Source organism: Microcaecilia unicolor, chromosome 1 (assembly GCF_901765095.1).
Source record: "Microcaecilia unicolor chromosome 1, aMicUni1.1, whole genome shotgun sequence".
In the NCBI taxonomy this organism is placed as follows: Eukaryota; Metazoa; Chordata; class Amphibia; order Gymnophiona; family Siphonopidae; genus Microcaecilia; species Microcaecilia unicolor.
In genome coordinates this window covers 65,983,413-66,009,234 of record NC_044031.1, presented here as the reverse complement: position 1 = coordinate 66,009,234, position 25,822 = coordinate 65,983,413, and the positions used below count along the sequence as shown (strand labels likewise).

The 25,822-nt window shown below is 45.4% G+C and overlaps 1 protein-coding gene across 1 annotated transcript in view; it reads left to right on the top strand.

The window, feature by feature from the left end:
- The window catches only part of TTC21A (tetratricopeptide repeat domain 21A), a 294,579-nt gene that overhangs the window by 82,925 nt on the left and 185,832 nt on the right, over window positions 1–25,822 (top strand). The window contains 2 exon segments of the mRNA XM_030198073.1: window positions 12,684–12,876; window positions 17,639–17,736. Coding sequence (XP_030053933.1) covers window positions 12,684–12,876; window positions 17,639–17,736 — 291 coding nt within the window.

Sequence of the window (25,822 nt, the reverse complement as noted above, 5' to 3'; positions counted from 1 at the left end):
TAACTGCTAACTAAACTCTGGTATTCATTAAAGGGGTCAAGGGCCAATCTTACTTAATAGCATACATATCAGGTTATTACTTTCAAGACCATTTCTACATTTTACCTATAATTAATCAAGGAGAAGAGAGCTGACTAGTCCTGACCTCTTTCACCTATCAGCTTATACATTGAACCAGCCAGAACTACAGATAACTTAAAACACATGTTGATCTCTTCACTGCAGCCCTACTCAGAACGTCAGACAGAGAGTTGAACAAACATTCCACACAGAATTATTAATTTACACAGAATACAGCATATTCTAAAGTAAGCATCCTTATAAAACATATTCTACATATCAAGAACTTCTAAATTCTAATCTATTGCCTCTCTCTAAACAGTATTTCTGCCTAATCTTTAAACTACAATATGTCATATGTCTGGCTCATTCCTTTGTTCATTCATAATAATATCCCCTCAAGATTTAATAGTATACAGATGTGCCAGCTAGCATTGGCAATTCACAAAGGACAGAGTTTCATTTCTCACTGACCTTTCTAACCTTTGGCTCGGCCAAGCCAGACATTGAAAATAATATGAACCATCTGGCATTCCTTCACTTACAGAGTGAAAGTTAGAATTAACAAATATGATTCCTTAGAATTATTCTTTGCCCACTGCCTCACCAGTGCAATCAATTGTTGAGATGAAAACAGTGTTTTTCATTCACCTGCAACCAAGTTAAAATAAGATTTGCTTCCAAAATCAGCTAAATCCAGGCAGATGTTAATTCCAAAACCAGTTTAGTCTTGTACATTCTGTGGCTATAACATATCAGGTAGCATGGCATGCAGCAGCCAATAATGTGGTATGCCAATTTTTGTCTCATGAACTGACATATTTTGGATAAACAAGCAACAGAAAAATGTTTTGCAGTTTTAAGTTTAGTTCAATATTTTTAATTTGTTTCACCTAATACATTGTGGACAAGATTCAGTAAATGGCACCCAAATTTGGGTGCTGAAAAAAAAAATGAGCTCTGAATGCTATTCTATAAATGGTGCTCTGAGTTGGGTCCAAAATACAAAACAGGGAAATCCTCTATGACGACGAATCACAGCAGGCAAAAGTAGAGGCTGACCAAAGATGAATCACCACTGGAGATATAAATCCAACAGTTTATATGTTCATAATAAACGACATATAAATTTTAAACTAATAAATATTTGGGATAAAGAGAAAGAATGTATTTAGTCAAAACAAGGATATAAAAAAATACCAACACACATATATCTTTGAAAAAACAAATAATTAAAATATCAGTTAATAGAACATTCTCAATTAAAAAAAAAATACACAATGAATAAAAAGATAAGTAGCAATCAATAAAGCCTTAATTGGCAATGCTATTGTGGTCATACGAAAAGTGTTATGAGGGACTAAACCATAAAAAATAAAAATATAATAAAATAATAATAATAATTAAAAAATAAAAAAATAAACGATTAACTGGTGTGCAATCAGTGGTGTGCTGGAGCCGGCTCGCACTGGCTCGCAAGAGCCGGTTGTTAAATTTTTTACCGTCTTGAGAGCCGGTTGTTGTTCAGGGTGAGCCGGCTCTCCTCCCTCCTTCCCTCGAGCTACAGGCTCCCTTCCTCCTTCCCTCGAGCTACAGGCTCCCTTCCTCCTTCCCTCGAGCTACAGGCTCCCTCCCAGTGTATGGATTCTTCGGGGCAGGCAGGAAAGATTCCCAGTCTTGCCTGCCCGCTGCCGGCGCTGACCCATGCTGCCGGATCGCTCTTTATGTTCAAACATTTTTTATTGACATTGATCAACGCCAACATTATCATACAGACTCTATTCAGAGCAACCATCCAGCTTCAATCTAGCTATACAACAATTGCTAACTAGCATACAGCATATGTAACTTTGTCAACATTATTACCCCATCAAATATACCAATCCTCCCCCCTCCCCCCCCATTCCCTCCCTAGCCCCCCCTTCCCCCCCCCCCTCTTCCTCCCCCAGACCTGGATAACCCTACAGTAACAACCGGTGGAATTCATCCTGCATTTAGAAGTAGACTACGACCTCTATGGCTTAGACTTTGCAGATAAGGGCCCCAGATAGCCAAAAATGTAATTCTCTTTCTCTGTGAGAGCCTAGATTCTCCCGCCTCCCACGACACCAGCTGATGTAACTGGTTTCTCCAGTGCCAATATGCCGGAGAATCTTTGACCGTCCAGTACTGTAAGATACATTTCCTGGCCAACAGGCTCATCTTGCGGAGCATTAGTGTTTCAAAGCGATTCCGCCCTCTGAAGGACTCCGGAATGTCTAAAATCAGTTGCTCAACTGTCCCCAAGGCCCTCAGTCCCAGCCGCTCTTCCCAGAAATCTCGAATTCTTGTCCAGAACCTTTTTAAAATTGGGCAGCTCCAAAACATATGAAGCATTGTGCCTGGATGTCTTCCACATTTAAGACAATCCGGACTACGATTCCCTCCCATATGTGCTAGTTGGGCTGTAGTTACGTATCCTCTATGAATGCAACGATAAGCACATTCTCTTAAACGAGCATCTGCTACTAACAAGGGTATTCGTGCTATTGATTTAGTAATGTCCCATGAGGTCAGCACACCTCCCAGTTCCTTTTCCCAAGCACTCCTCAGTTGTCTGTAGTCCCTGGGGGGCAGCCATCCTGATATTGTTTTATGAAGTAAAGATATTGTAAGTTCTCCCTCACCCAAAGAGTGAAAGAATTCCCGTATTTTCTCCCCCAACCGAGTTCTCAGAGGATCCGTTGATAGAGAAGCGATATAATGTCGCACTTGCCGTATAGCAAATCTATTCCCCCAGGAGTCGCCTACCTTTCCCAGTAACTCCTCATCGGTAAGGGGCTGCCCATCTTCACCCACCAGGTGTTCCAATTTAGATATTCCCCTCCTAGCCCATTCTACAAAATATCGGCTTGACAATCCTGGCAAAAATGCCCCATTCCCCCGTATGGTTATCAAATCTGTTGTTGTTGGGTCTCCCCCCAGATGGCGTATAAGCACTCCCCACACCTCTCGGAGCGAACGCAGCAGCACGCTTTTATTGAAGCCCTCCGGTAGATCTCGCGTTTTATGATGTAAAAGCGAAAAGGGATGATAAGGCTCCCAAAGCGCTGCCTCCAGCGCCGTGGGAGTATATCGCTGTGTGTCTAAACACCAATCTCCCAGATAACGCAAATGACATGCTTTGTTGTATAATTCTAAATTTGGCAGGCCCATCCCTCCTCGGCTCCAACTCCCTACTAACTGTGAGATACGAATCCGTGGCTTCTTACCTCTCCAACAGAACTTTGATACTAACTTGTGAAAACTCTTTAGATCTTTCCGTCTGAGCCAGACTGGGATGGTCTGCATCACATAAAGCCATTTGGGAAATAACACCATTTTAATCATATTTATTCTCCCTAACACTGATAATGGCAAATCTATCCATCCTTGTAACACCTGCTGGGTCTCCTCTAACAACCTAGTAATATTTAGTTCATACAACCGCGAAAGATCCATAGGCATCAAGACTCCTAGATATCTAAAAGAGGTTTGTGCTTTCCTCAGAGGGAACTCGCCTCTCCACTGCCTCCACACTTCCTCTGAGGAGGCCAAGGCCTCCGATTTCTCTAAATTCAAACTGAGGCCTGCATAATCTCCGTATTCTGAGAAGATCTCTAATAGAGCGTTTAGGGATTCTTGTGGGTCTGTTAAATGGACCAAGATGTCGTCTGCGAAGGCCGCTACCTTAAAAACCTCACTTCCTATCTTTATCCCTGCTACCGCTTTCTGTTCCTCAATTTCTCTCAGCAAAGGATCTAGGGATAGTACAAATAATAACGGTGACAGAGGGCAACCTTGACGTGTTCCCCGGCCTATTTCAAAATCTTGTGTCTCAATCCCGTTTACCGATATTCTGGCCCTTGGCGTTGAGTATAATGCTTTGATCCCTGACAAAAATCTATCCGTAAAGCCATATTTCTGAAGAACAGCATATAAGAATTTCCATTTTACTTTGTCAAAAGCTTTTTCAGCGTCAAAGCTTATTAACAAGGAGTTTACCTTCCCTCGATGTCTGGCTTCTAATGAGGTCAGCACCTTGCAAACATTTTTCGTGATTTTCCGTCCCCGCACAAACCCCACCTGGGATTCATGTATAAGGTTCGGCAAAATTCTCGCTAATCTGTTCGCTAAAATCTTAGCCATCAATTTCACTTCATAATTTAGAAGCGAAATGGGCCTATATGATTCAACTAATTCCGGGTCCCTCCCTTTCTTGGGAAGTACTATAATACAAGCTGTATTTAAATCCGGAGGCATCCTTTCCTGCTCTATTAATATATTAAACATTGCTGCTAAGGGCTCAGTGATTTCTTCCCCCATGATCTTGTAGAATTCCGCTCGGTAACCGTCTACTCCCGGCGCCTTAAGCAGTGCGCTTTGACTAATCGCCAACAACACCTCGTCTGATGTAATGGGAATATTAAGTTGTTGTGCTTCTAGAGGGGATAATGTTGGTAATCCCATCTGTTCTAAATAGGAGTCACTCGTCAGACCATCATCCGGCGGTGCCTCGTATAATTTTTTATAATATTGATAGAAACTCTCACTGATTTCCTTGTCCGTGTGGACTCGTTCTCCCTGCCTCTTCTTCATAGCCAAAATCCTGGTTTTACCCTGTTTGTTTGCAATCAAGCGCGCCATCAAACGACCACATTTATTCCCATGTTTATATAATTGATATTTATAATAAATTTGTGATTTAACTGCTTTATAATGAAGTATTTCATTTAATTTAGTCTGCAAGAGCATTAAGTGTTGTCTATTCTCAATAGAGGCCTGTTGCCCATATCTTCTCCGAGCTTTGCATATTAATTGGCTTAACCTCAATATCTCTCTATTTCTGGTTTTATGTTTGTGAGCCATGTAGCTAATGACTTCTCCTCGAAATACTGCCTTAGCCGCCTCCCAGTACAGAACCGGGTCTTCAGTGTGTATTGCATTATGTGCTTTATAATCTCGCCAACTCTGATGTATAGAGGCCCTGAAACCCTGATCCCGATATAGCTCTGCGGGGAATACCCATTTCCGTGCTCCTCCCCTCTCCTCCCGAGGCGCCCAACTCATTTCCACCCAGGCATGATCCGATATCACATCCGCTCCTATTGCAGATGCCTTCACTGAATTGAACATCCGTTCTGAAATCAACAAATAATCAATTCGAGCTTGAGTGCCGTGCGCCCTCGAGAGGTGTGTATAATCTCTCCCCTGCGGATTGAAAGTCCTCCAGACATCCACTAGCCCCACCTGATGACAAAGATTAGGCAGCCCCCGAGACTCCTGTCTAAACTCATTCCTCCTAGCCCCAGTGCTGTCAATCAAGGGGTCCATCACCATGTTAAAGTCTCCCCCTATTATTATGGGTAAAGATTTACTCATTATCAAACGCGAAATGATCATCCTATAGAACTTCCGATCATATTGGTTCGGAGCATATACATTGCCAAACAATATAGTCTGACGCTGCACATGAGCTTCACATAGCAGGAATCTACCCTCTGGATCTGTGATATTTACCTCCACCTTGTCCACTATTCCTTTTCGAAACAGGATGGCAACCCCCCCTTTCTTCCCTTGTGCCGCCGCAGATACACACTCCCCCACCCACCAAGTTCGCAATTTAGCATGTTCCCCAGCCGATAGATGGGTTTCCTGAAGGAGGGCTATATCGACTTTATGTCTTTGCAAGTGTTGTAAAATTTTTGAACGTTTAATTGGGGATGAGATCCCTCCCACATTCCATGTAACTATTTTTAGTGGACCCAGATCACATAGAAAATCTGATCATAAGATGTATACCATTTATTCATAGAAGAGGGATGTCCCAGCCTCCACCCCTCCTCAAACATTGTTCCTAGCCATTTTAATGTATTCTCAAACCCCACTAGTCGTATCTTCCAGGTCTCCATCCCCCCCCATCCCCCAGATCCCCCCTCTTCCCCTTTATAGTACCTAACTATCCCCTTAACCCCCAACTTCCCTTCCTCTAAACCCCAGTCTCTCAATGAGACCATCACGTTTAACACCTCTTACCCCCCTCCCCTCTCGCAGACCAATTGGCACAAATACTTCCCCTCTCCTTCCTCTCTTCATTATATCTCTATTTTGATTATGCAACTTTTCCAGTTAGTCTAAAAAGGAAAAACAAACCAAAACACATTTTTATCAAACTTCAAAAAACCTTATTCCAGAGTTCTCAAGCTGTCTCTCTGGTCTGTAACGAAAGTCCTCTGCAGCCCTCTGCAAGAATGGTCCCATAACAGTCTTCAGTATTATCACTCTGGTAGTACTCCCAGCCACTCTGTCAAAATCGCCTCTCTTCTTTGATGTAAAGGTTATCCCTCAATTCTCTGTGGCATTCTCTTCAATAATCTCAGACTTCTGCTCGTTCCATTCTACAGCACGTGCCCAAGGGATTCTGGTTGTCGTGTTAGATCTCCTCAGCTCCCTCTTGTGGCCATAGTCCTGTCGAACCATCAACTCCGTCCAACAATTGGGGCTTAACATCTTCCAAATCTCATTAACTTTTTGTAATCCATTATGTTTAATCCCTGTGCTCCTCTATCCCATCTTCCAATAGATATCTGTTGATCCTCCATTTAACCTCTCAGTCAGCGATGTTCCACAGAATTCAAAAAAGCTTGGGCTTGTTCGGTCGTTGTATAAACCTGTGTGACCGCTTGATAGGTGACTCTTAGTTTGGCTGGATATTGCAGTGCAAATCGAATTTTCTTTTCAAAAAGTTTTGTACAGATAGGGGAAAATTTCCTTCTCTGCATCGCCACCGCAGCAGAGTAATCCTGGAAACATAAAATTTTTTTATTCCCATATTGCAGCTCCTGATCTTTCCTCAAAGCTTGCAGTATTGCCTCTTTATGCGCAAAGTTTAAGATGCGGCAGATCACCACTCTTGGACGTGTATTTTCCACAGACTTAGGCCCCACTCGATGTGCTCTCTCTACCTGGAGAGTTCCCAGGTCTTCTGGGAGTTGTAGTTGTTCTGGCAACCATTTTTCCATGAATACCCGCAGATTTACAGTCTCCAAAGCCTCAGGCAGGCCCACAAATCTTAAGTTGTTTCTCCTTGACCTATTCTCGAGGTCTTCAAGCTTTCCTTCATAGCTTTCCACCATGGTTTTAAGCTTAGTATTTTCCTCCTCCATTTTGTGCACTCTATCCTCGAGAGCTCCATGACGTTGCTGGTATTCCGCTAATTCTTTGGTAAGCTGTCCCAGGTGCTCCTGGACTAGCGTTATTTTGCTGTCGATGGGCCCCAATCGTCGATCCAACAAAGGCTCCATAGCGGCCGTCACTTCCGCCGCCACCTCCGCTACCCACACGGAGCTTAAGGCCGACGCGGCCGGGCTCGCCGGCGCCGCCATTTTTTCCTCGCCGGCCCGCGTCTTTTCTTTGTCCCGGCGAACGCTTTTCGCCGCCATGTATTCTTCTGTGAGTAGCGCCGATTTAACTCTCTTCCCTTCTTCTTGCGGGTTAAGGCGTCTCTTGATTTTTTACTGGGGCGATTTCCTAGATTTTGAGGGTTGGGTGGGTAAGCTAGCCGGAGCGGAGGTTTCAACAACCGCTCCTGGTCATGGCGTCACGTGATTCCCCGGATCGCTCTTTAAAAATGGCCACCGAGACTTCCAGCGGCGGCCTCGCGAGACTTCTGCTGAAGTCTTGGAGGCCACCCTTGTAAGTCTCGGCGGCCATTTTGAAGAGTGATGCAGTAGCGCCGAGGGAGAGTCAGCGCTGGCAGTGGGCAGGAAAGACTGGGGATCTTTCCTGCCTTCCCCGAATCCACTCAACAACCGACAATCGCTGGGTATGGGTGGCTGGAGGGGGGGCAGGGGAGAGAGGACAATTGCTGGGTATGGGTGGCTGGGGGGGCAGGGGAGAGAGGACAGTCGCTGGGTATGGGTGGTTGGAGGGGGGGGCAGGGGAGAGAGGACAGTTGCTGGCATGGGTGGCTGGAGGGGGGCAGGGGAGAGAGGACAGTCGCTGGGTATGGGTGGCTGGAGGGGGGCAGGGGAGAGAGGACAATCGCTGGGTATGGGTGGCTGGAGGGGGGCAGGGGAGAGAATATGGGTGGCTGGAGGGGGCAGGGGAGCAAAGAGAATCGCTGGGTGTGGGTGGCTAGAGGGGGGGCAGGGGAGAGAAGAGAATCTCTGGGCATGGGTGACTGGAGGGGAGGGGATGGCTGCTGGACATGGGTGGATGGAGGAGAAGGCAGTGGGGAGAGGAGGGTTGCTGAACATGGGTGGATGGAGGAGAGGGAAGGGAGAGAAGAAATGCTGGACATGGATGGAGGGGAGGGAAGAGTGAGGAAGGAGATGAGATGAGGGGAAAGGAAGAGAGGAGAAAAAATGCACATGGATGAAGAAAATAGGCAGAAGCTGGATTCACTGGACAGTCAAGTCTGCGGAGGACCCAGCTTTTACTTACAGATGTAGGGCAAGAAATGAAGAAGAAAGGTGGAAAGTAAAGAAATAAATGGAAAGGAAGCCCTGGAAATGGAGTTAAGAGGACGGAAAGCAGAAGAATCGGATACTGGGTCAGCATGATCAGAAAAACAAAGTCACCAGACAACAAACGTAGAAAAAAATCATTTTATTTTCATTATAGTGTTTGGAATATGTCCACTTTGAGAATCAGGTGCTCAACATTAAAAGTTTATATTTATTTACTTATTTATGGCATTTTATCCCACATTAAACATGAATTAGATTGGAACCTGGGATCATTTAATTTTTTTTTCCTGAAGTAATGCATTGCCTCCCCCAGGCTCTCTCCCCAGCTATAGCCAGCTCTGGCAGTTTTGGGGGGGGGGGGGGGGGCACAGAGGTGGACCGGGCAGAGAGCCTGTTGTTAAACATTAACCAATGATGGATAAAACAGTGAAGATGACCAGAAAAAGAAGAAAGCAAAAAATAAAAAAAATATAGAATAAAAAATAATGAAAAAATAATAAAAGAAATAAAAGACAAATTGACACTAATAATAATAATATAAAAACTGAAAAATATTTATTAACCATAAACAACATAATACAAAAAATTTGGATCAGGACTCGACACAGCTGTGTTTCGGCCAAAAAGGCCTGCGTCAGGAGTCTATATAATTGAAACATATATTATTGAGAACTGATATTAGACAGTAAGCGGACAATATGAGTGAATAAATATTTACCAGCACACCACTGTGTGCAATCCACTAGTAACAAGAGATGCAAAAGTGAGGTTAATCCACATGTTTGAATTTGGTAATATAGAAAATATGGAATTGATTCCAAACTGTCAATCAAACAAACACAAAAAAACAAAAGTCCAAATAAAAATAATAAAAATAAAATCCAAAAGAAAAATATACAAATACTGGTTATTGGCTTGTACCATGCTGATATTCATTAAAGAGAACTTCAACTTAAAAACAGAAACAAAGTATAAGTGAACTGAAACATCGTGGAAAAAATTGTACTAGTGTGTGGTCAACAAACGTACTGAAATGCTTTAGTGAGAGAAGATGTAGTTACAGAGCAATTTGCCAGAATTTGAATTTGTAATTCTTTATAAATTGCAGACTAAACAACACAAAAAAAGAGAAAAAAGGGAACAAGAAAAAAACAAATGCTATTTGCCGCCTTGAATAATAATTACAAAAAGTGATGATTATCCCCATCGACAACACTTCATCATGAAATGGGAAAAAGGAACCAAATCTATATGTCTTATATTATACATGCGTCGAAACACAGCCCGTGTCGGCTCCTTCCTTTAATTATATCAATAAAAACTGTTGGATTCATATCTCCAGTGGTGATTCGTCTTTGGTCAGCCTCTACTTTTGCCTGCTGTGATTCGTCGTCATAGAGAATTTCCCTGTTTTGTATTTTTGATCCTGGTATCCAGGCTCATCATGGCGTTTCAACCATGGGAGAATGTTTTGAGTTTTCCAACAGAAAGACTGGTACTCAATACACAAATACCACAAGTGGAGGAGTGGCCTAGTGGTTAGGGTGGTGGACTTTGGCCCTGGGGAACTGAGGAACTGAGTTCAATTCCCACTTCAGGCACAGGCAGCTCCATGTGACTCTGGACAAGTCACTTAACCCTCCATTGCCCCATGTAACATAGTAAATGACAGCAGAAAAAGACCTGCATGGTCCATCCAGTCTGTCCAACAAGATAAACTCATATGTGCTACTTTTTGTGTATACCTTACCTTGATTTGTACCTGTCCTTTTCAGGGCACAGACCGTGTAAGTCTGCCCAGCACTATCCCTGCCTCCCAACCACCAGCCCCGCCTCCCACCACCGACTCTGGCACAGACCGTATAAGTCTGCCCAGCACTATCCCCGCCTCCCGCCACCGGCTCTGCCACCCAATCTCGGCTAAGCCGCATTGAGCCTGCCATGAGTGGGAAATTGCGGGGTACAAATGTAACAAAAAAAAAAAATAAAAATACTACCAGCACCATAGCAGATCTATGGACTGATGTTGTTCGTACTAAAAAAGACTTTGTACGAAATGATTTACATTTCATTGCATTAATTAATTATTGTCGTGCAAAAATGATTCCAAGGGAACTTAGAATTAAGAAAGCCCCCACAATGTTTTTAGACAACCAAGTGCAAAGAAAAGCTACGAGAATGGTACGGGATTTGCGTTCCAAGACGTATGAGGAGAGACTTGCTGACCTGAACATGTATACCCTGGAGGAATGGAGGAACGGGGGTGATATGATACAGACGTTCAAATATTTGAAAGATATTAATCCGCAAACAAATCTTTTCCGGAGATGGGAAGGCGGTAGAACGAGAGGACATGAAATGAGATTGAAGGGGGGGCAGACTCAGGAAAGATGTCAGGAAGTATTTTTTCACAGAGAGGGTGGTGGATGCTTGGAATGCCCTCCCGCAGGAGGTGGTGGAGATGAAAACGGTAACGGAATTCAAACATGCGTGGGATATGCATAAAGGAATCCTGTGCAGAAGGAATGGATCCTCAGAAGCTTAGCCGAAATTGGGTGGCGGAGCAGGTGGGGGGAAGAGGGGTTGGTGGTTGGGAGGCGAGGATAGTGGAGGGCAGACTTATACGGTCTGTGCCAAAGCCGGTGATGGGAGGCGGGAAGTACTGCTGCGCAGACTTGTACGGTCTGTGCCCTGAATAAGGCAGGTAAAAATCAAGGTAAGGTTTACACATATGTTTGTCTTGTTGGGCAGACTGAATGGACCGTGCAGGTCTTTTTCTGCCGTCATCTACTATGTTATGTTATGTATATGTTTTTATATCAGTGGACTTCCATTTTAAACAAATGTTCACTATATTTGATGATTTTATTAGCTGAGACAGCTAAAAAGAAAAGTGAGGAATTAAAACCCGTAGTTGACAAAAAAGTACAAATATTGAGAGACACAGATCCTAATTATGCTTAGTTTCAACCTTCTACATCAATTGTGGTCATGGTTAAACTGATGTTGTTTGGGCTATGGGCAGGGTACATGAATAGCTCTAGACCTTCAGAGGAGATCTGCACTATCCCTTGGGTCAACCAAACAATGGAACACATTGCCAACACATGTCCAATCAGAGGTCTACATGGTGGTCTTGAGGCATTGTACACTGGGTCAAACCAATATTCCATCTAGCCCAGTATCCTGCTTCCAACAATAGCCAATCCAGATCACAAGTACCTGGCAGAAACCCACATAGTAGCAACATTCTGTGCTACCAATCCCAAGGTAAGCAGTGGCTTCCCCATGTCTTTCTCAGCAGACTATAGACTTTTCCTCCTGGAATTTGTTCAAACATTTTTTAAACCCAGATATGCTAACCATTGTTACCACATCCTCTGGCAATGAGTTCCAGAGCTTAACTATTCTTCGAGTGAAAAAATATTTCCTTGTTTTAAAAGTATTTCCATATAATTTCTAAACAAATAGGAGGAAATATTTTTTTACTCAAAGAATAGTTAAGCTCTGGAACTCTTCCGGAGGATGTGGTAATAGCGGTTAGCATATCTGGGTTTAAAAAAGGCTTGGACGAATTCCGGGAGGAAAAGTCCATAGTCTGCTATTGAGATAGACATGGAGGAAGCCACTGCTTGCCCTGGGATTGGTAGCATGGAATGTTGCTACTATTTGGGTTTCTGCCAGGTACTTATGACCTGCATCTGACTTTCTTCTTGATTGATTTTAGTCTTGTGTAATGCACGTGCTATGATAGCAGTATTTAGCTGAAAATCTGGTGCTGCTAACTGGATAACTACTGTTGACTATTGACCCATATCTTTAGTACTTATCAGTAAAAATGTGTGACCCCCCCCCCACCACGATGGCACAGAAAATGATTTGGAAAGCCCAGCTGGGGAAGCTCTGGTTTATGCCTTGGTTCCCTGTTTCTTTTTGTTTACACACTGCTGAAAGGCGAGTGACTCAGATCCAAGTAAGCCTCATAAAATTCTGCAGTAATGCCACTTGTAATTCTTCTGAGCAGTAAAAACTGAGTATCTCAAGTTGGTTCTGGAACATGTTTTATTTTGAGAGTCTAACCAATTAAAAGAAAAAATGATTGTTTTTACTATTTACAAATACTCTTGATTATAGTGTGGGAGGAATCAACCAATTCTGCAACATGTGTATGCATTTGCTGAACGTGCCTTTAAAATGTCTCCTGCACGAGCAGAGTATGCAAATGAATTGGGTTATCAGATGATTCTTCAGGGAAAAGTGAAGGAGGCATCTACATGGTATTCGACTGCCATGAAGTTAGATGGAACCTGCGTTGGTGCACTAACAGGTATATGTTTCTTATATTTTTGGTAATCAGTAGCATTAAAATGAAATAAAACATCTAATATAATAATTTGCTCTTGCAACGTTCCAATGTCTTTGGCTGTGTTCGTAACCATCTCCTGATGTTACTCCCCCACAGTAGAAGCCTGCTTGCCTGACGTCAGGAGAAGCTACAATTCGAAGCTGAGAGGCGGGAAACACGCGACCAAAAAAAAAAACAGGGCTCAGACGTTGATCTACAGCAAACTTCTGTCAAACTGTGACAGAAACTTACAGTGGGAGCTCACTCTCCTCCAACATTCACCGTCCCTCCCTCCCTCCCTCCCTCCCTCCCTCCCTCCCAGTTCCAGGGTTGTCATCCCTCCCTCCCTTCCAGTTCCAGGCCCCCTCCCTCCGATTTTTAAAACTCATCTTCACTTACCACATCGGGGTTACGGCGGCCGGCAGCAATGGCACAAAGCGTCCAGCCTCGGCCCTTCTCTCTCTCTCTCAGCTCTGTTCCCGCCTTCATTTCCTGTTTCCACAAGGGCGTGACCACAGCTGAGAGAGAGAGAAGGGCCGAGCCTGCACGCTTTGTACCGCTGCTGCCGGCCGCCGTAACCCCGACGTGGTAAGTCAAGATGAGTTTTAAAAATCATAGGGAGGGGGCCTGGAACTGGAAGGGAGGGAGGGAGGAAGGGAGGGAGGGACGACGACCCTGGAACTGGGAGGGAGGGATGATGACCCTGGAACTGGGAGGGAGGGGGGACCCTGGAACTCGGAGGAGGAAAGGGGAGAGAGAGGGGGGGAGGGAGGGAGGGGGACCTGGAAGTCGAAGGGAGGGAGGGGGGCCTGAAATTGGGAGGGACTAGAAATGGGAGGGAGGGGGTCTGGAACTCGGAGGGAGATGGAGGGGGGAGGTGGGATGCACATGTAGGGGGGGAGGGAAAGGGACAGTGTGGAAAATTGCTGCACTGGCAGGGGAGAGATGCTGCACATGGATGGATGGAGGGGGCAGGGCACAGCAGGGTAGAGAGCATAATTGGTGCACACGGGGACACACACTACACTCTCTCACTCACACAGACAGACACACATTCTGTCTCTCAATCACACACTGTCTCTCAATCACACACTCTTTCTCTCTCACACATACTCACTCTCTGACACATACTCATTCACTCTCTCACACATAATCTCTCCTAACAGTTCCCTTAAAAATATAATTGCCATTAAAGGACAACCTTGCTAGCACCCGTTTCATTTCTTTCAGAAACGGGCCTTTTTTACTAGTAGAAAAGAAAATAAGATGATACCTTTTCTTATTGGACAAACAATACATTTTATGATTAGCTTTTGAAGGTAGCCCTTCTTCATTTTTGGGAAAGGATACTTTGAGGGGGTACTTGGGGGTACTGAGTACCGGCACCTTTTCCATTGTCTGCTAAAATTGACCCATGGACCCAAAGTTTTAATGAAAAAGCTCAGGCTCTACACACCAATTCTGTCTTGCCATAGATTCTGTGACTGGTTGTAGGGGGCCTGGCTATTGTGGGGTGGGTCCCTCGGTGATCACCCCACCCCTGAAGGGTGGCCTAGCATTTGAGTACCGGCACCTTTTTTTGCTAGAAAAAACACCCTGAGGATGATTAACAGGACTGTTAGCTACACCTGATAGCATTATCTATAAGTCATACTGCACAAATGTACAGATTAGAACTGCACACGAAGGATTTGAAAAAGATACTTTGGATGAGATGATGTCGAATTGCATTATATCCGGGGCTTCTGATTTTCAGTTATAACAGAAAAATCGTGTTAAAACACTCCTGATGGGAAAACTAGGCTTGTAATTTAGAAACAGAAAAAGAAACCTGAATATCAGTCTGCCCCTTGGAACTCAATGACAGCATCTTCTTGCAGCCTTCATATGAATCAAGCAGAGATGGAAGACAGCACATTGATTAAAAATTTAATCAATTAATTGCAATAAAAAATGTAATTACATGATTAATTATATGTGGAGGGACATTTTTGATCTGACTTCCAAATGGCGAAAAAAAGTTTTTTAGAAAACCTGCAAAAAACTAAGGGCTCCTTTTACAAAGCTGCACTACCATTAGCAGCAAACTGAACATGAAGAAGCCCATGGGAATAGAATGGGCTTCTTTGCATTTAGCGTGCCGCTAATCGGTAGTGCAACTTTGTAAAAGGAGCCCTAAGTACATAATGGAAGAGTGTGATCCCGTGAGTGAGGGTTGGTGGTAGGCCTACACAATAAAAAAACTGGACAAAGGTGTAAAACTGAAAATAAGTAGTTTATTAACGGAAAACCTGAGGCCTGTTACATCACAGGGCCAGGAACAGAGGGTGAAAAGTCTATTTGGTTTAACGAATACAGTCTTAGCCAGGTCCTGTGGCTGACAGGGCCCAAACACGGTCTGAGGCTGTTGGCTGCCATGCCCCAAACACAGCCTGTTACCTCTTTCTCTTTCTGAGCTCCAGGTCTGTCTCTAGCCAGTCCTCAGAGCAAGTCTTACAAGTCTCAAGTCAAAAGTGGCTTGCCTCAATCAAGTTACTTTCATGAGACGTAAGTTGTAAAGAAATATAGTAGGGCTTCAACTCTTCCTTCTCTGGGCCTCCTTAACCCCAATCTGGCCCTACCTTTTATACTTCCTCTTTCCTGTACCTGGGTCTGCTGGTAGTGGTATGTTTGCAGGGACAAAGGTCTCCATCATTCAGACACCTTCCTTGGAGACCCCGAGTGGGAAGGAGGATTCTGATTCCCACATTATCCACTCCAGTCTTTTCTCTTTTCCTCCCAGGATGCCCAGCTTGCTTCCTCTCCTTGTAGAGTTCTGACTCTGGTTGGGCTTGATAGAAGGTCTCAGCCATTTCTAAAGCACTCTCTGGGGTCATTTTAGGGTGTTGCTTTACCCACTGTCTCATAGACGAGGGTAACCCTTCAAGAAACTGCTCCAGAAATACAAGTCCTGCTATCTCTGAGCTCGTTTTCCCTTCTGGTTGCAGCCATCTGCAGGCCATCTCCTTGAGTTGACAGAAGAAACCCCGGGGGTTCTCTTTGACTTGCAGAGTCCCCTTCCAGAACTGTTGTTGGTAGGTCTCTTGGTTGTAGCCAGCCCTCTCCAGAATAGAGGCCTTCACTTCTGCATAGGTGGCCCTCCTGCTTGGGTTAACATGCTAGAAGACAGCCTGGCTACTCCAGATCATAAGGCTCCCTAGATAAGTAGTCCATGATTCTTCTGGCCAGCCAGATAACCGAGCGGTCTGCTCAAAGTTTGTTAAGAAATAGTCTGGAACATCCTCTGGCACCATTTTCTTTAATACTGGAACCGGAGGGCTCGCTTGCAGGCTAGGTGTCTGGATAACCATTCCTGCTTAGGCCTGAGAGCTTTGTTGTATCTCTACCAGCTTCTGCAACACTTGCTGCTGTTCAAAATGCGCCTGCATAAACTGTTGCTATTGTTGCTGCTTTTGCAGGATGTCTTGCTGTTGCTGCTGGCCCTCCACCAAGGCCTGGAGTAGCCTTTCCATGTTTTTTGCTGTATCACTAGTGGCCAAAACTATGCAGTACACCAGAAAACAAAAATAAAACTAACTGTTTGGCACTAGCTCTGTATACACCCCCCCCCCCCCCAACTAACTCCTTTTGCCCGATGTCCCGGTGTGGTATTTTCAATAGGCCCAGAGCCCCGGCTCTGCATTGTACTGCCACACTGAGGACCACTAAATATAGATAAGTTCAACTGATTTCTGCACTGTTCATATGTTAGCTATTTTCATGGTTTTTTTCCCGTATTTGATTTCAATCTCTCTCTAATTGCATTTGATCTCTATATTTGAGGACGAGCATTTTCTGTTTAGATGTTTTCTTTGATATTGGATGCATTTCCAATGCTAGAATTTAATTTTATATAAAGTTGAAACAACTGTTTCTATCCAAGAATTAAAAAGGGACTAAAAGTAACAGATTACTTTCATTAAACAAGTAACTGTAATATATTACTTTTTCCTTGCAGTAACTAGGAACTTTAATATATTATTTTTGCAAAGTAAGTTGCCCAACACTGTTCCCACGTTTCTTCTCAGCCTGGCTCTGCTGTTGAACTCACAGCCCTACTGCCTCCTGGGACTTGTAGTTCCCGTATACCTTAAAATATATGCTAAAATTCTGCGTAAGCACTATTCTGTAAATATGCACATATCTTAAGTAATGCATATTTTACAGAAAGGAGTTGTGTGGAGCATGTATCATATAGAATACTGTAAGTTATGCACGTATCTCCAGCACTTAGGCATGTGCACTTACAGCTCTTTGAGCAGGGACTGTCTTCTATGTTTGTGCAGTGCTGCGTACGCCTTGTAGCGCTATAAAAATGCTAAATAGTAGTAGTAGCTTTATGGCTCAAGTAAGTTCTCATGCCTAAGTGCATATACATATGCTCAAGTATACTAGTGTTCTTTAAAGAAATGTAAGCACCTACTTTTATTTATAGAATCTGTGCCAATCATGCGCTCTATTATATAATTGCTCTTCACATGTCTATTAGAGTTATATAGCTATTCTTGGGAGTGAAACTTAGAGCCAAATTATATTAATGTACAAGAAATCTCATCTTTTCTTAGCTACAGAAATAGTAGGGCTCATAGGACTTGCAAAGCTGCCAGTTGTCATGCTACCAAGCAAAACAATAATTATCATTTGTAGATTATTTTATGTTCATACCTCTGTCATTTATTATTGTAGCAATGCCTTTGCATTGCAGGAATTATATGGTGCCAGATATTGGAAGGACAATTAGATGAGGCAGAGCAACAACTGGAGTTCCTACGAGAAATTCAGCAATCCATTGGAAAATCTGAGGTTAGAAAACTGAATAGTAAAATTGCTGTGTACTAAGACCCTTTAATTGCAGGAACCCAAAATGTACTTTTGCCAATATAAGCAACATATATTATCCTGAAGGTAAAATATTATCTGTAGGCAAGTTTTTGTTTGATATTAAGGGGATTATTTTTGAAACAGGAAAATGTCCAAAAACTGGCAGATACTTTTTTTGCCAAAAGGTCCAAATCACTATTTTTGAAACACATTTTAAAACGTTTTTCTATGTAGCTCGTATGCAGTGCATCCAAATTACAAAGATGCATGTCATGGGTGGGATTTGGTCATTCCCAAAACTTGGATGTTTTTCTGCCATAATGAAACAAAGCAAAAATGTCATGGGCCAAAAGTTAAACTTTTTGGTTTAGACCTGTTTCAATCATGACTAATCTAAATTATCAAAACAAAGCTATTGGAATATCACAAAATCAGATTCTGATAAACTCTAAAGATATCCAAGTGAAATAACGATGTGCTCAAGGATTGTTTAATATGGAGGAAAAGCCTCAAATGCAAAGGGAGTACTCCGTCATTGATGTTTACAACATTAGGGAGGTCCCTTAAATCATCACGGGCATAAAAACTGCCTATATCTCAAAAGTTGAGCTATTGGACTGCAAGACTAAGAGATTGTATTTTTCAGAACCATTAAGAGTGATATTTGGTTCCAATAGCTCAACTTTTGAGATATAGGAGGTTTTTATGCCCGTGATGATTTAAGGGACCTCCTTAATGTTGTAAAGATCAACGACGGAGTACTCCCTTTGCATTTGAGGCTTTTCCTCCATATTAAACAATCCTTGAGTACATTGTTATTTCACTTGGATATCTTTAGAGTTTATCCAGTGGTGTACCAAGGGGGGGGGAGGCGGTGGGGGGGGGGGTCCGCCCCGGGTGCACGCCGCTGGGGGGGGGGGTGCTGTGCGCCTGTTGGCCGAGTCCGCTTGTTCCCTCCCTGCTGCTCCCTCTGCGCGGAACAGGTTACTTCCTGTTCCGGGGCAGAGGGAGCAGCAGGGAACTAGCGGACTCGGAGCCGACAGGCGCGCAGCACCCCCCCCAAAGCAGGTAAAAATGCACCCGGGGGGGGGGGGGTCACGCTGCACCTGGGGGGGGGCGCATCAGCGATCCGCCCCGGGTGTCAGCCAGCCTAGGAACGCCACTGAGTTTATCTCAATCAAGACTAAGTCACAAAAAGATGCTCTAAATGATCAAATGACCACTGGAGGGATTAAGGCATGACACTCTTAGTCCCCCAATGGTTACTGACCCCCTTCCACCCTCTAAAGATGTGAAAGAAACAGTACATACCAGCCTCAATGACAGTTTCAGATGTTATGGCCAGTTTTATTAGAGTAACAAGCAGGTTCCTGGTGTAGCCTGGTGGTTGGTGCAGTGCATTGTAGAGAAGGGGACCCAGGCCCATATCGAACTCTAACTGTTACACTTGTGGTGAAAAGTGTGAGCCATTTAAACCCACCAAAAATCTACTGTACCCACATATAGGTGATGCCTACAGGCATATGGGCTATTGTAGTTGTGTGCAGTTGGGTGCAGCAGGTCCAACAGGAGATATGCTTTGGCTCCTCAAAGGCCAGCACATAGTCATCAGCACTGGAAGCATCGGCCTTAATCATAGCTGCCAAGACTGCCAAGACTTCAACATCCACTGGGACTGCACTCCTGTTGGACCTGCCGCACCCTTTGTGTCCTCAACTGCATTTTTTTTAAACAGAGAGAGCAAGAGCTAGTCTCATGGTCATGCCCAAGACACCTCATGCACCAAGAGAGTGTGTTTGTCTCCACCTCTCTTGACATCGAGCACTGAGAGCAGGCTCCAGGACCAGTCAGCATCAGATCAGACATTGAGGGCATGTATGGGCAGGGCCGCCGAGACACTGGGCTGGGCCTGGGACAAGGCCGTCCCCAGGCCCCCGGCCCCGCCCCCACTGCCACCCCCCCCCCCCCCAGGTTGCCGCCGTCCCCCCGGCGGGGGCCCGGCGCCACATACAGTACCTCTCTCGATATCAGGGGAGGAAACTTTCTCAGAGTTGGAGAGTAGGGCTCTACCTCAGCATTCTTTGGGGTGTAGACATGTTTCCGCTGAGCTGAGTCAGGCACAGACTCATTCAGCCTGGTCTGAGTATAGTGAAGAGTCTGAGTGGGACTGTTCATGGGACTCAAAGAAGGACTCACACTACTTTTTGGAGGAGGAGTTTTATGAGATACCTTCTGATCCCTCCCCAACTCAAGAGAGATGTAAATCTCCACTTGAGGGTCTCTCTTTTTCACCGGCTTTGTTAGAGAGATGGCTTCTGCCATCCCCTTTAAGTTAGAGATGGAGGAAGAGCCTAGGGCAGAAATGTTAAATGTCATAGAGGGGCATAATCGAACGCGAACACCCATCTCCATGGACATTTATCTCTGAGGACAGGTCCGTGAAGGGGCGGGCCAGACTGTATTTTCGAAAAAGATAGGCGTCCATCTTTTGTTTTGATAATACGGTTTGTGCCGGGCAAATGCATCACATTTGGGCGGATTTGAGCTGGGTGTTATCGGTTTTCAGCGATAATGGAAACCGAAGGCGCCCAGCTCAAAAATGAACAAATCCAAGGCATTTGGTCGTGGGAGGGGCCAGGATTCGTAGTGCACTGGTCCCCCTCACATGCCAGGACACCAACCTGGCACCCTAGGGGGCACTTGTAACAATTAAAAAAATATTAAAATGCCTCCCAAGTCCATAGCTCCCTTACCTTGGGTGCTGAGCCCCCCAAATCCCCCCCCAAAACCCACTGCCCACAACTCTACACCATTACCATAGCACTTATGGCTGAAGGAGGGCACCTAGATGTGGGTACAGTGGGTTTTGGGGGCAGTTTGGAGCGCTCCCATTTAGCAGCACAAGTGTAACAGGTGTGGGGGGGGGGGGATGGGCCTGGGTCCACCTGCCTGAAGTCCACTGCACCCACTAACAACTGCTCCAGGGACCTGCATACTGCTGTGATGGAGCTGGGTATGACATTTGAGGCTGGCATACAGGCTGGAAAAAAAAGTTTTTAAAGTTCTTTTTTTTGGTGGGAGGGGGTTTGTGACCACTGGGGGAGTCAGGGGAGGTCATCCTCGCTTCCCTTCAGTGGTCATCTGGGCAGTTGGGGCACTTTTTGGGACTTGTTTGTGAAAAAAAGGGTCCAGAAAAAGTGACCCAAATTCATGCTTCTGGCGCCCTTCTTTTTTCCATTATCGGCCGAACGCGCCCATCTCTCCTCAGCCGATAAACACGCCCCAGTCCTGCCTTCACCACGCCTCTGACACGCCCCTGTCAACTTTGTCCGTTCCCGCGACAGACTGCAGTTGGAGGCGCCCAAAATCGGCTTTCGATTATACCGATTTGGGCGCCCATGAGAGAAAGGCACCCATCTCCCGATTTGGGTCAAAATATGGGCGTCTTTCTCTTTCGAAAATAAGCTGGATAGACTACAAGTCTCCTCCTAATGAAGGAGTCACGATATCATTGCACCCTATCCTTAAAGATGCACTGACGGAGAACTGGGAATCTCCTCTCTCAGTGCAGGTAGCAACTAGCAACTAAGAAGGTGGATAATGCAGTATTGTATCCAGAAGGCTCCTGGATTAGAGAGGACTCAGCTACCTCACCACTCTCTAGTGGTTAAATCCATCCTCAAATGAGCTAGGAGCTCATGCCTCGGTGCCCCCAAGTAGAGAGACTCGGACGCTAGATTCGTTTTTGGAGGAAAGCTTTTCAGGCCTCAGTTCTCATTGTCCGCATCCAGTCCTACCAGCTCTACGCAAGCCTTTACTTGCAGTCTTTAGTCTGCAGTACACATGGAGGGGCATTTTCGATATGAAATCTATGTCCAACTTTGGACGTTTTGCAAAAAACATCAAAAAACCGAATAGGGAAGAAGGTCATTTTCGAAAAAGAAAAACGTCTATCTTTTTTTTTTTTAATACTATGGACGTTTTGTGTTTTGGACATTTTGTGATGTGGATTTTTTTTTGTCCATTTTCGAAAAAAAAAAAAAAAAAAAAACGTCCAAGTGAAAAATGCACAAAATCAAGCCATTGGGATGTAGGAGGAGCCAGCATTTTTAATACACTGGTCCCCCTGACATCCCAGGACAGCAATAGGGACCCTAGGGGGCACTGCAGTGGACTTCATAAAATGCTCCCAGGTACACATCTCACCATTGCTACTACTACTACTACTTATCATTTCTAAAGCACTACTAGATGTATGCAGCGCTGTACACTTGAACATTAAGAGACTGTCCCTGCTCAATAGAGCTTACAATCTAATTAGGACAGACAAACAGGACAAACAAGAGATAAGGGTATATTAAAGTGAGGATGATAAAATAAGGGTTCTGAACAAGTGAATAAGGGTTAAAAGCAGCATCAAAAAGGTGGGCTTTTAGCTTAGATTTGAAGATGGCCAGAGATGGAGCTTGACGTACCAGCTCAGGAAGTCTATTCCAGGCATATGGTGCAGCAAGATAAAAGGAACGGAGTCTGGAGTTAGCGGTGGAGGAGAAGGGTGCAGATAAGAGAGATTTACCCAGTGAACGGAGTTCCCGGGGAGGAATGTAGGGAGAGATGAGAGTGGAGAGGTACTGAGGAGCTGCAGAGTGAATGCACTTATAGGTCAATAAGAGGAGTTTGAACTGTATGTGGAAACGGATAGGAAGCCAGTGAAGTGACTTGAGGAGTGGGCTAATATGAGCATAACGACACTGGCGGAATATTAGTCGTGCAGCAGAATTTTGAACAGATTGAAGAGGAGAGAGATGGCTAAGTGGGAGACCTATGAGTAGAAAGTTGCAATAGTCTAAGCGAGAGGTGATAAGGAGTATGGATGAGGGTTCTAGTAGTGTGCTCAGAAAGGAAAGGGCGAATTTTGCTGATATTATAGAGAAAGAAACGACAGGTTTTAGCAGTCTGCTGAATATGTGCAGAGAAGGAGAGGGAGGAGTGGAAGATGACCCCATGGTTACGAGCTGATGAGACAGGAAGGATGAGAGTGTTATCCACAGAAATAGAGAATGGGGGAGGAGGAGAGGTTGATTTAGGGGGAAAGATGAGAAGCTCAGTCTTGGTCATGTTTAGTTTCAGATGGTGCTGAGACATCCAGGCAGCGATGTCAGACAGGCAGGCTGATACTTTGGCCTGGATTTCAGCTGAGATTTCTGGTGTGGAGAGGTAGATCTGGGAGTCATCAGCGTAAAGATGATACTGAAAACCATGGGATGAGATCAGAGTACCAAGGGAAGAAGTATAGATGGAGAAAAGAAGAGGTCCCAGGACAGATCCCTGAGGTACACCAACTGACAGTGGGATAGAAGTAGAGGAGGATTATGTGTTGCAGATTCTCTCTCACAGGAGCAGGCCACAAAGATTCAGCAGTTGGCAAGTAAGCACCTGGAGTGCAGAAAATATCTGGCCAGCTGTTCGTACAACTCTTTTGATTATAGTATCCAGATTCTCTGCCATGGGTGTGAGAATGCACAGCCTCTCATAGCTGTGTGTCTCTGACCTAGAACCAGTGGTTCAGGACAGGTTAGTGGACATTCCTTGTCGAGGTTACAACCTGTTTGGAGATAAGGGAGAAGAGGTCGCAGACCACATCAAGAAACCATCCAAACTTTGTCTCGGCAACCTCCAGCTTTAGCCTCCCTTTTTTAGGAGGTTTTTGAGTAGGCCTAGGTGGTGACCTACTACTCTGAGTTATTGGTTTCCACAGGGCCGTGCCTAGGGTCTCTGGCGCCCCCCTGCAGTCTATCAGTTGGCGCCCCCCTGCAGACTATCAGTTGGTGGCGGTGGCGGCGCCCCCCCCCCGTGAAAATGATCGCTCACCACTTGCCACACTGACAGGAATTGTCAGCAATATTCTTAGAAACAAATTGCTATACATTGCAAAATAAGATAGCAGATGTAAATTCTCAAAGTGGACATATTCCAAACACTAAAATGAAAATAAAATAATTTTTTTTCTACCTTTGTTGTCTGCTGACTTTCTTTTTCTGATCATGCTGGACCAGTATCTGATTCTGCTGCTATCTGTCCTCTTAACTCCATTTCCAGGGCTTCCTTTCCATTTATTTCTTTCCTTTCCTCCTTTCTTCTTCATTTCTGGTCCTCAGCTTCTGCCTATTTTCTTCATTCATGTGCAGTTTTTCTCCTCTCTTCCTTTTCCCTCATTTCATCTCCTTCATCTCTCTTCCCTCCCCTCTATGTCCAGCAATTTCTCCTCTCTCCCTGAGCCCTGCCCTCCCAATCCATGCCCATCCATGCTCCTCTGTCCCCTGCCCCCTCCATTCATTCTTTTCTAGCAATTCCCCTCTCTCCCTGAGCCCTGCCCTCCCAATCCATGCCCATCCATGCTCCTCTGTCACCTGCCCCCTCCATTCATCCCTATCCAGCAATTCCCCTCTCTCCCTGAGCCCTGCCCTGCAATCCATATCCATCCATGCCCATCTGTCCCCTCCATTCATCCCTATCCAGCAATTCCCCTCTCCCTGCCCTCCCAATCCATGCTCATCCTTGCTCCTCTGTCACCTGCCCCCCTCCATTCATCCCTATCCAGCAATTCCCCTCTCTCCCTGAGCCCTGCCCTGCAATCCATATCCATCCATGCCCATCTGTCCCCTCCATTCATCCCTATCCAGCAATTCCCCTCTCTCCCTGAGCCCTGCCCTCCCAATCCATGCTCCTCTGTCCCCTGCCCCCTCCATTCATCCCTTTCCAGCAATTTCCCTCTCTCCCTGAGCCCTGCCCTCCCAATCCATGCCCATCCATGCTCCTCTGTCCCCTGCCCCCTCCATTCATCCTTTTCCAGCAATTCCCCTCTCTCCCTTCCATGACCCCCCTCGCATCCATGCTCCTCTCTCTCCCATGTCCCAGCCTGGCCCGCCCTCTTCTCCCCCCCCTTCGCATCCATGCCCCCCCCCTTCGCATCCTTGCTGTCGTTTCTCCCCTGCCCTCCCGCTCCCATTGTTCAACTGCCCACCCTCTTCTCTTCCCCCAACATCCCTTTTCTTTTTAAATTTACCTCCGTGGCGGCGGTTCCGGCAGCGCAGCGTCAGGGAAGGAGGCGGTGCTCCCGACGTCTAGCCTTCCCTTCGCTGTGTTCCGCCTTCTTCTGACGTCATCCTTGACGTCAGAAGAAGGTGGAACACAGCGAAGGGAAGGCTAGAGACGTCGGGAGCGCCGCCTCCTTCCCTGACGCTGCGCTGCCGGAACCGCCGCCACGGAGGTAAATTTAAAAAGAAAAAAAAAGAAAAGGGATATTGGGGGAGGGCGAGCGAGGTGAGCATGGTGCGGCGGCGCCCCCCAGAGGGAAGCGCCCCCCTGCCATGCTTACCTCGCTTACCGGGTTAGCACGGCCCTGTATAGCAATTTGTTTCTAAGAATATTGCTGACAATTCCTGTCAGTGTGGCAAGTGGTGAGCGATCATTTTCACGGAGGGGGGGGGGGGGCGCCGCCGCCGCCGCCACCAACTGATAGTCTGCAGGGGGGCACCAACTGATAGGCTGCAGGGGGGCGCCAGAGACCCTAGGCATGGCTCTGCACATGAAGTATCCCCTCTAGCCTGTATCACTAATCCCATCTGATCATCTTTCCAAGATGGACCCGCTAGAGTCAAAGAACACCACTGACATCAATTGCAAGCAGTATGGGTTCTCATATGGGTAACCGCTCTGTCTTGGCAATATCTCTGTTTAGATAATGTCTCTCCTATATTCCTACCCCGGCTGTACGCAATTACTGGGAAATTATCAAATGCCAGGTGGACCTGTAATACATTCCAATGAGTAAGCAAAATCTGAGTGAATTTTGACAATAGTGCATTGCATGGCATAATATAAGTTAAAACGTCCTCTTGTGTAGGGCGTTTTTCTTGAAGTAAAAGTTCCCTCTATGCAAAGCGAGCCCTCAGGTATGCCTGGTGTAATGCCTTGTGAGGATATCCCCACATTTGGAATCTGGTAATTAGCTTTTTTGCTTGAACCTTAAAAATCTACAAGGTCCATACACAGCCTCCTTAATCTT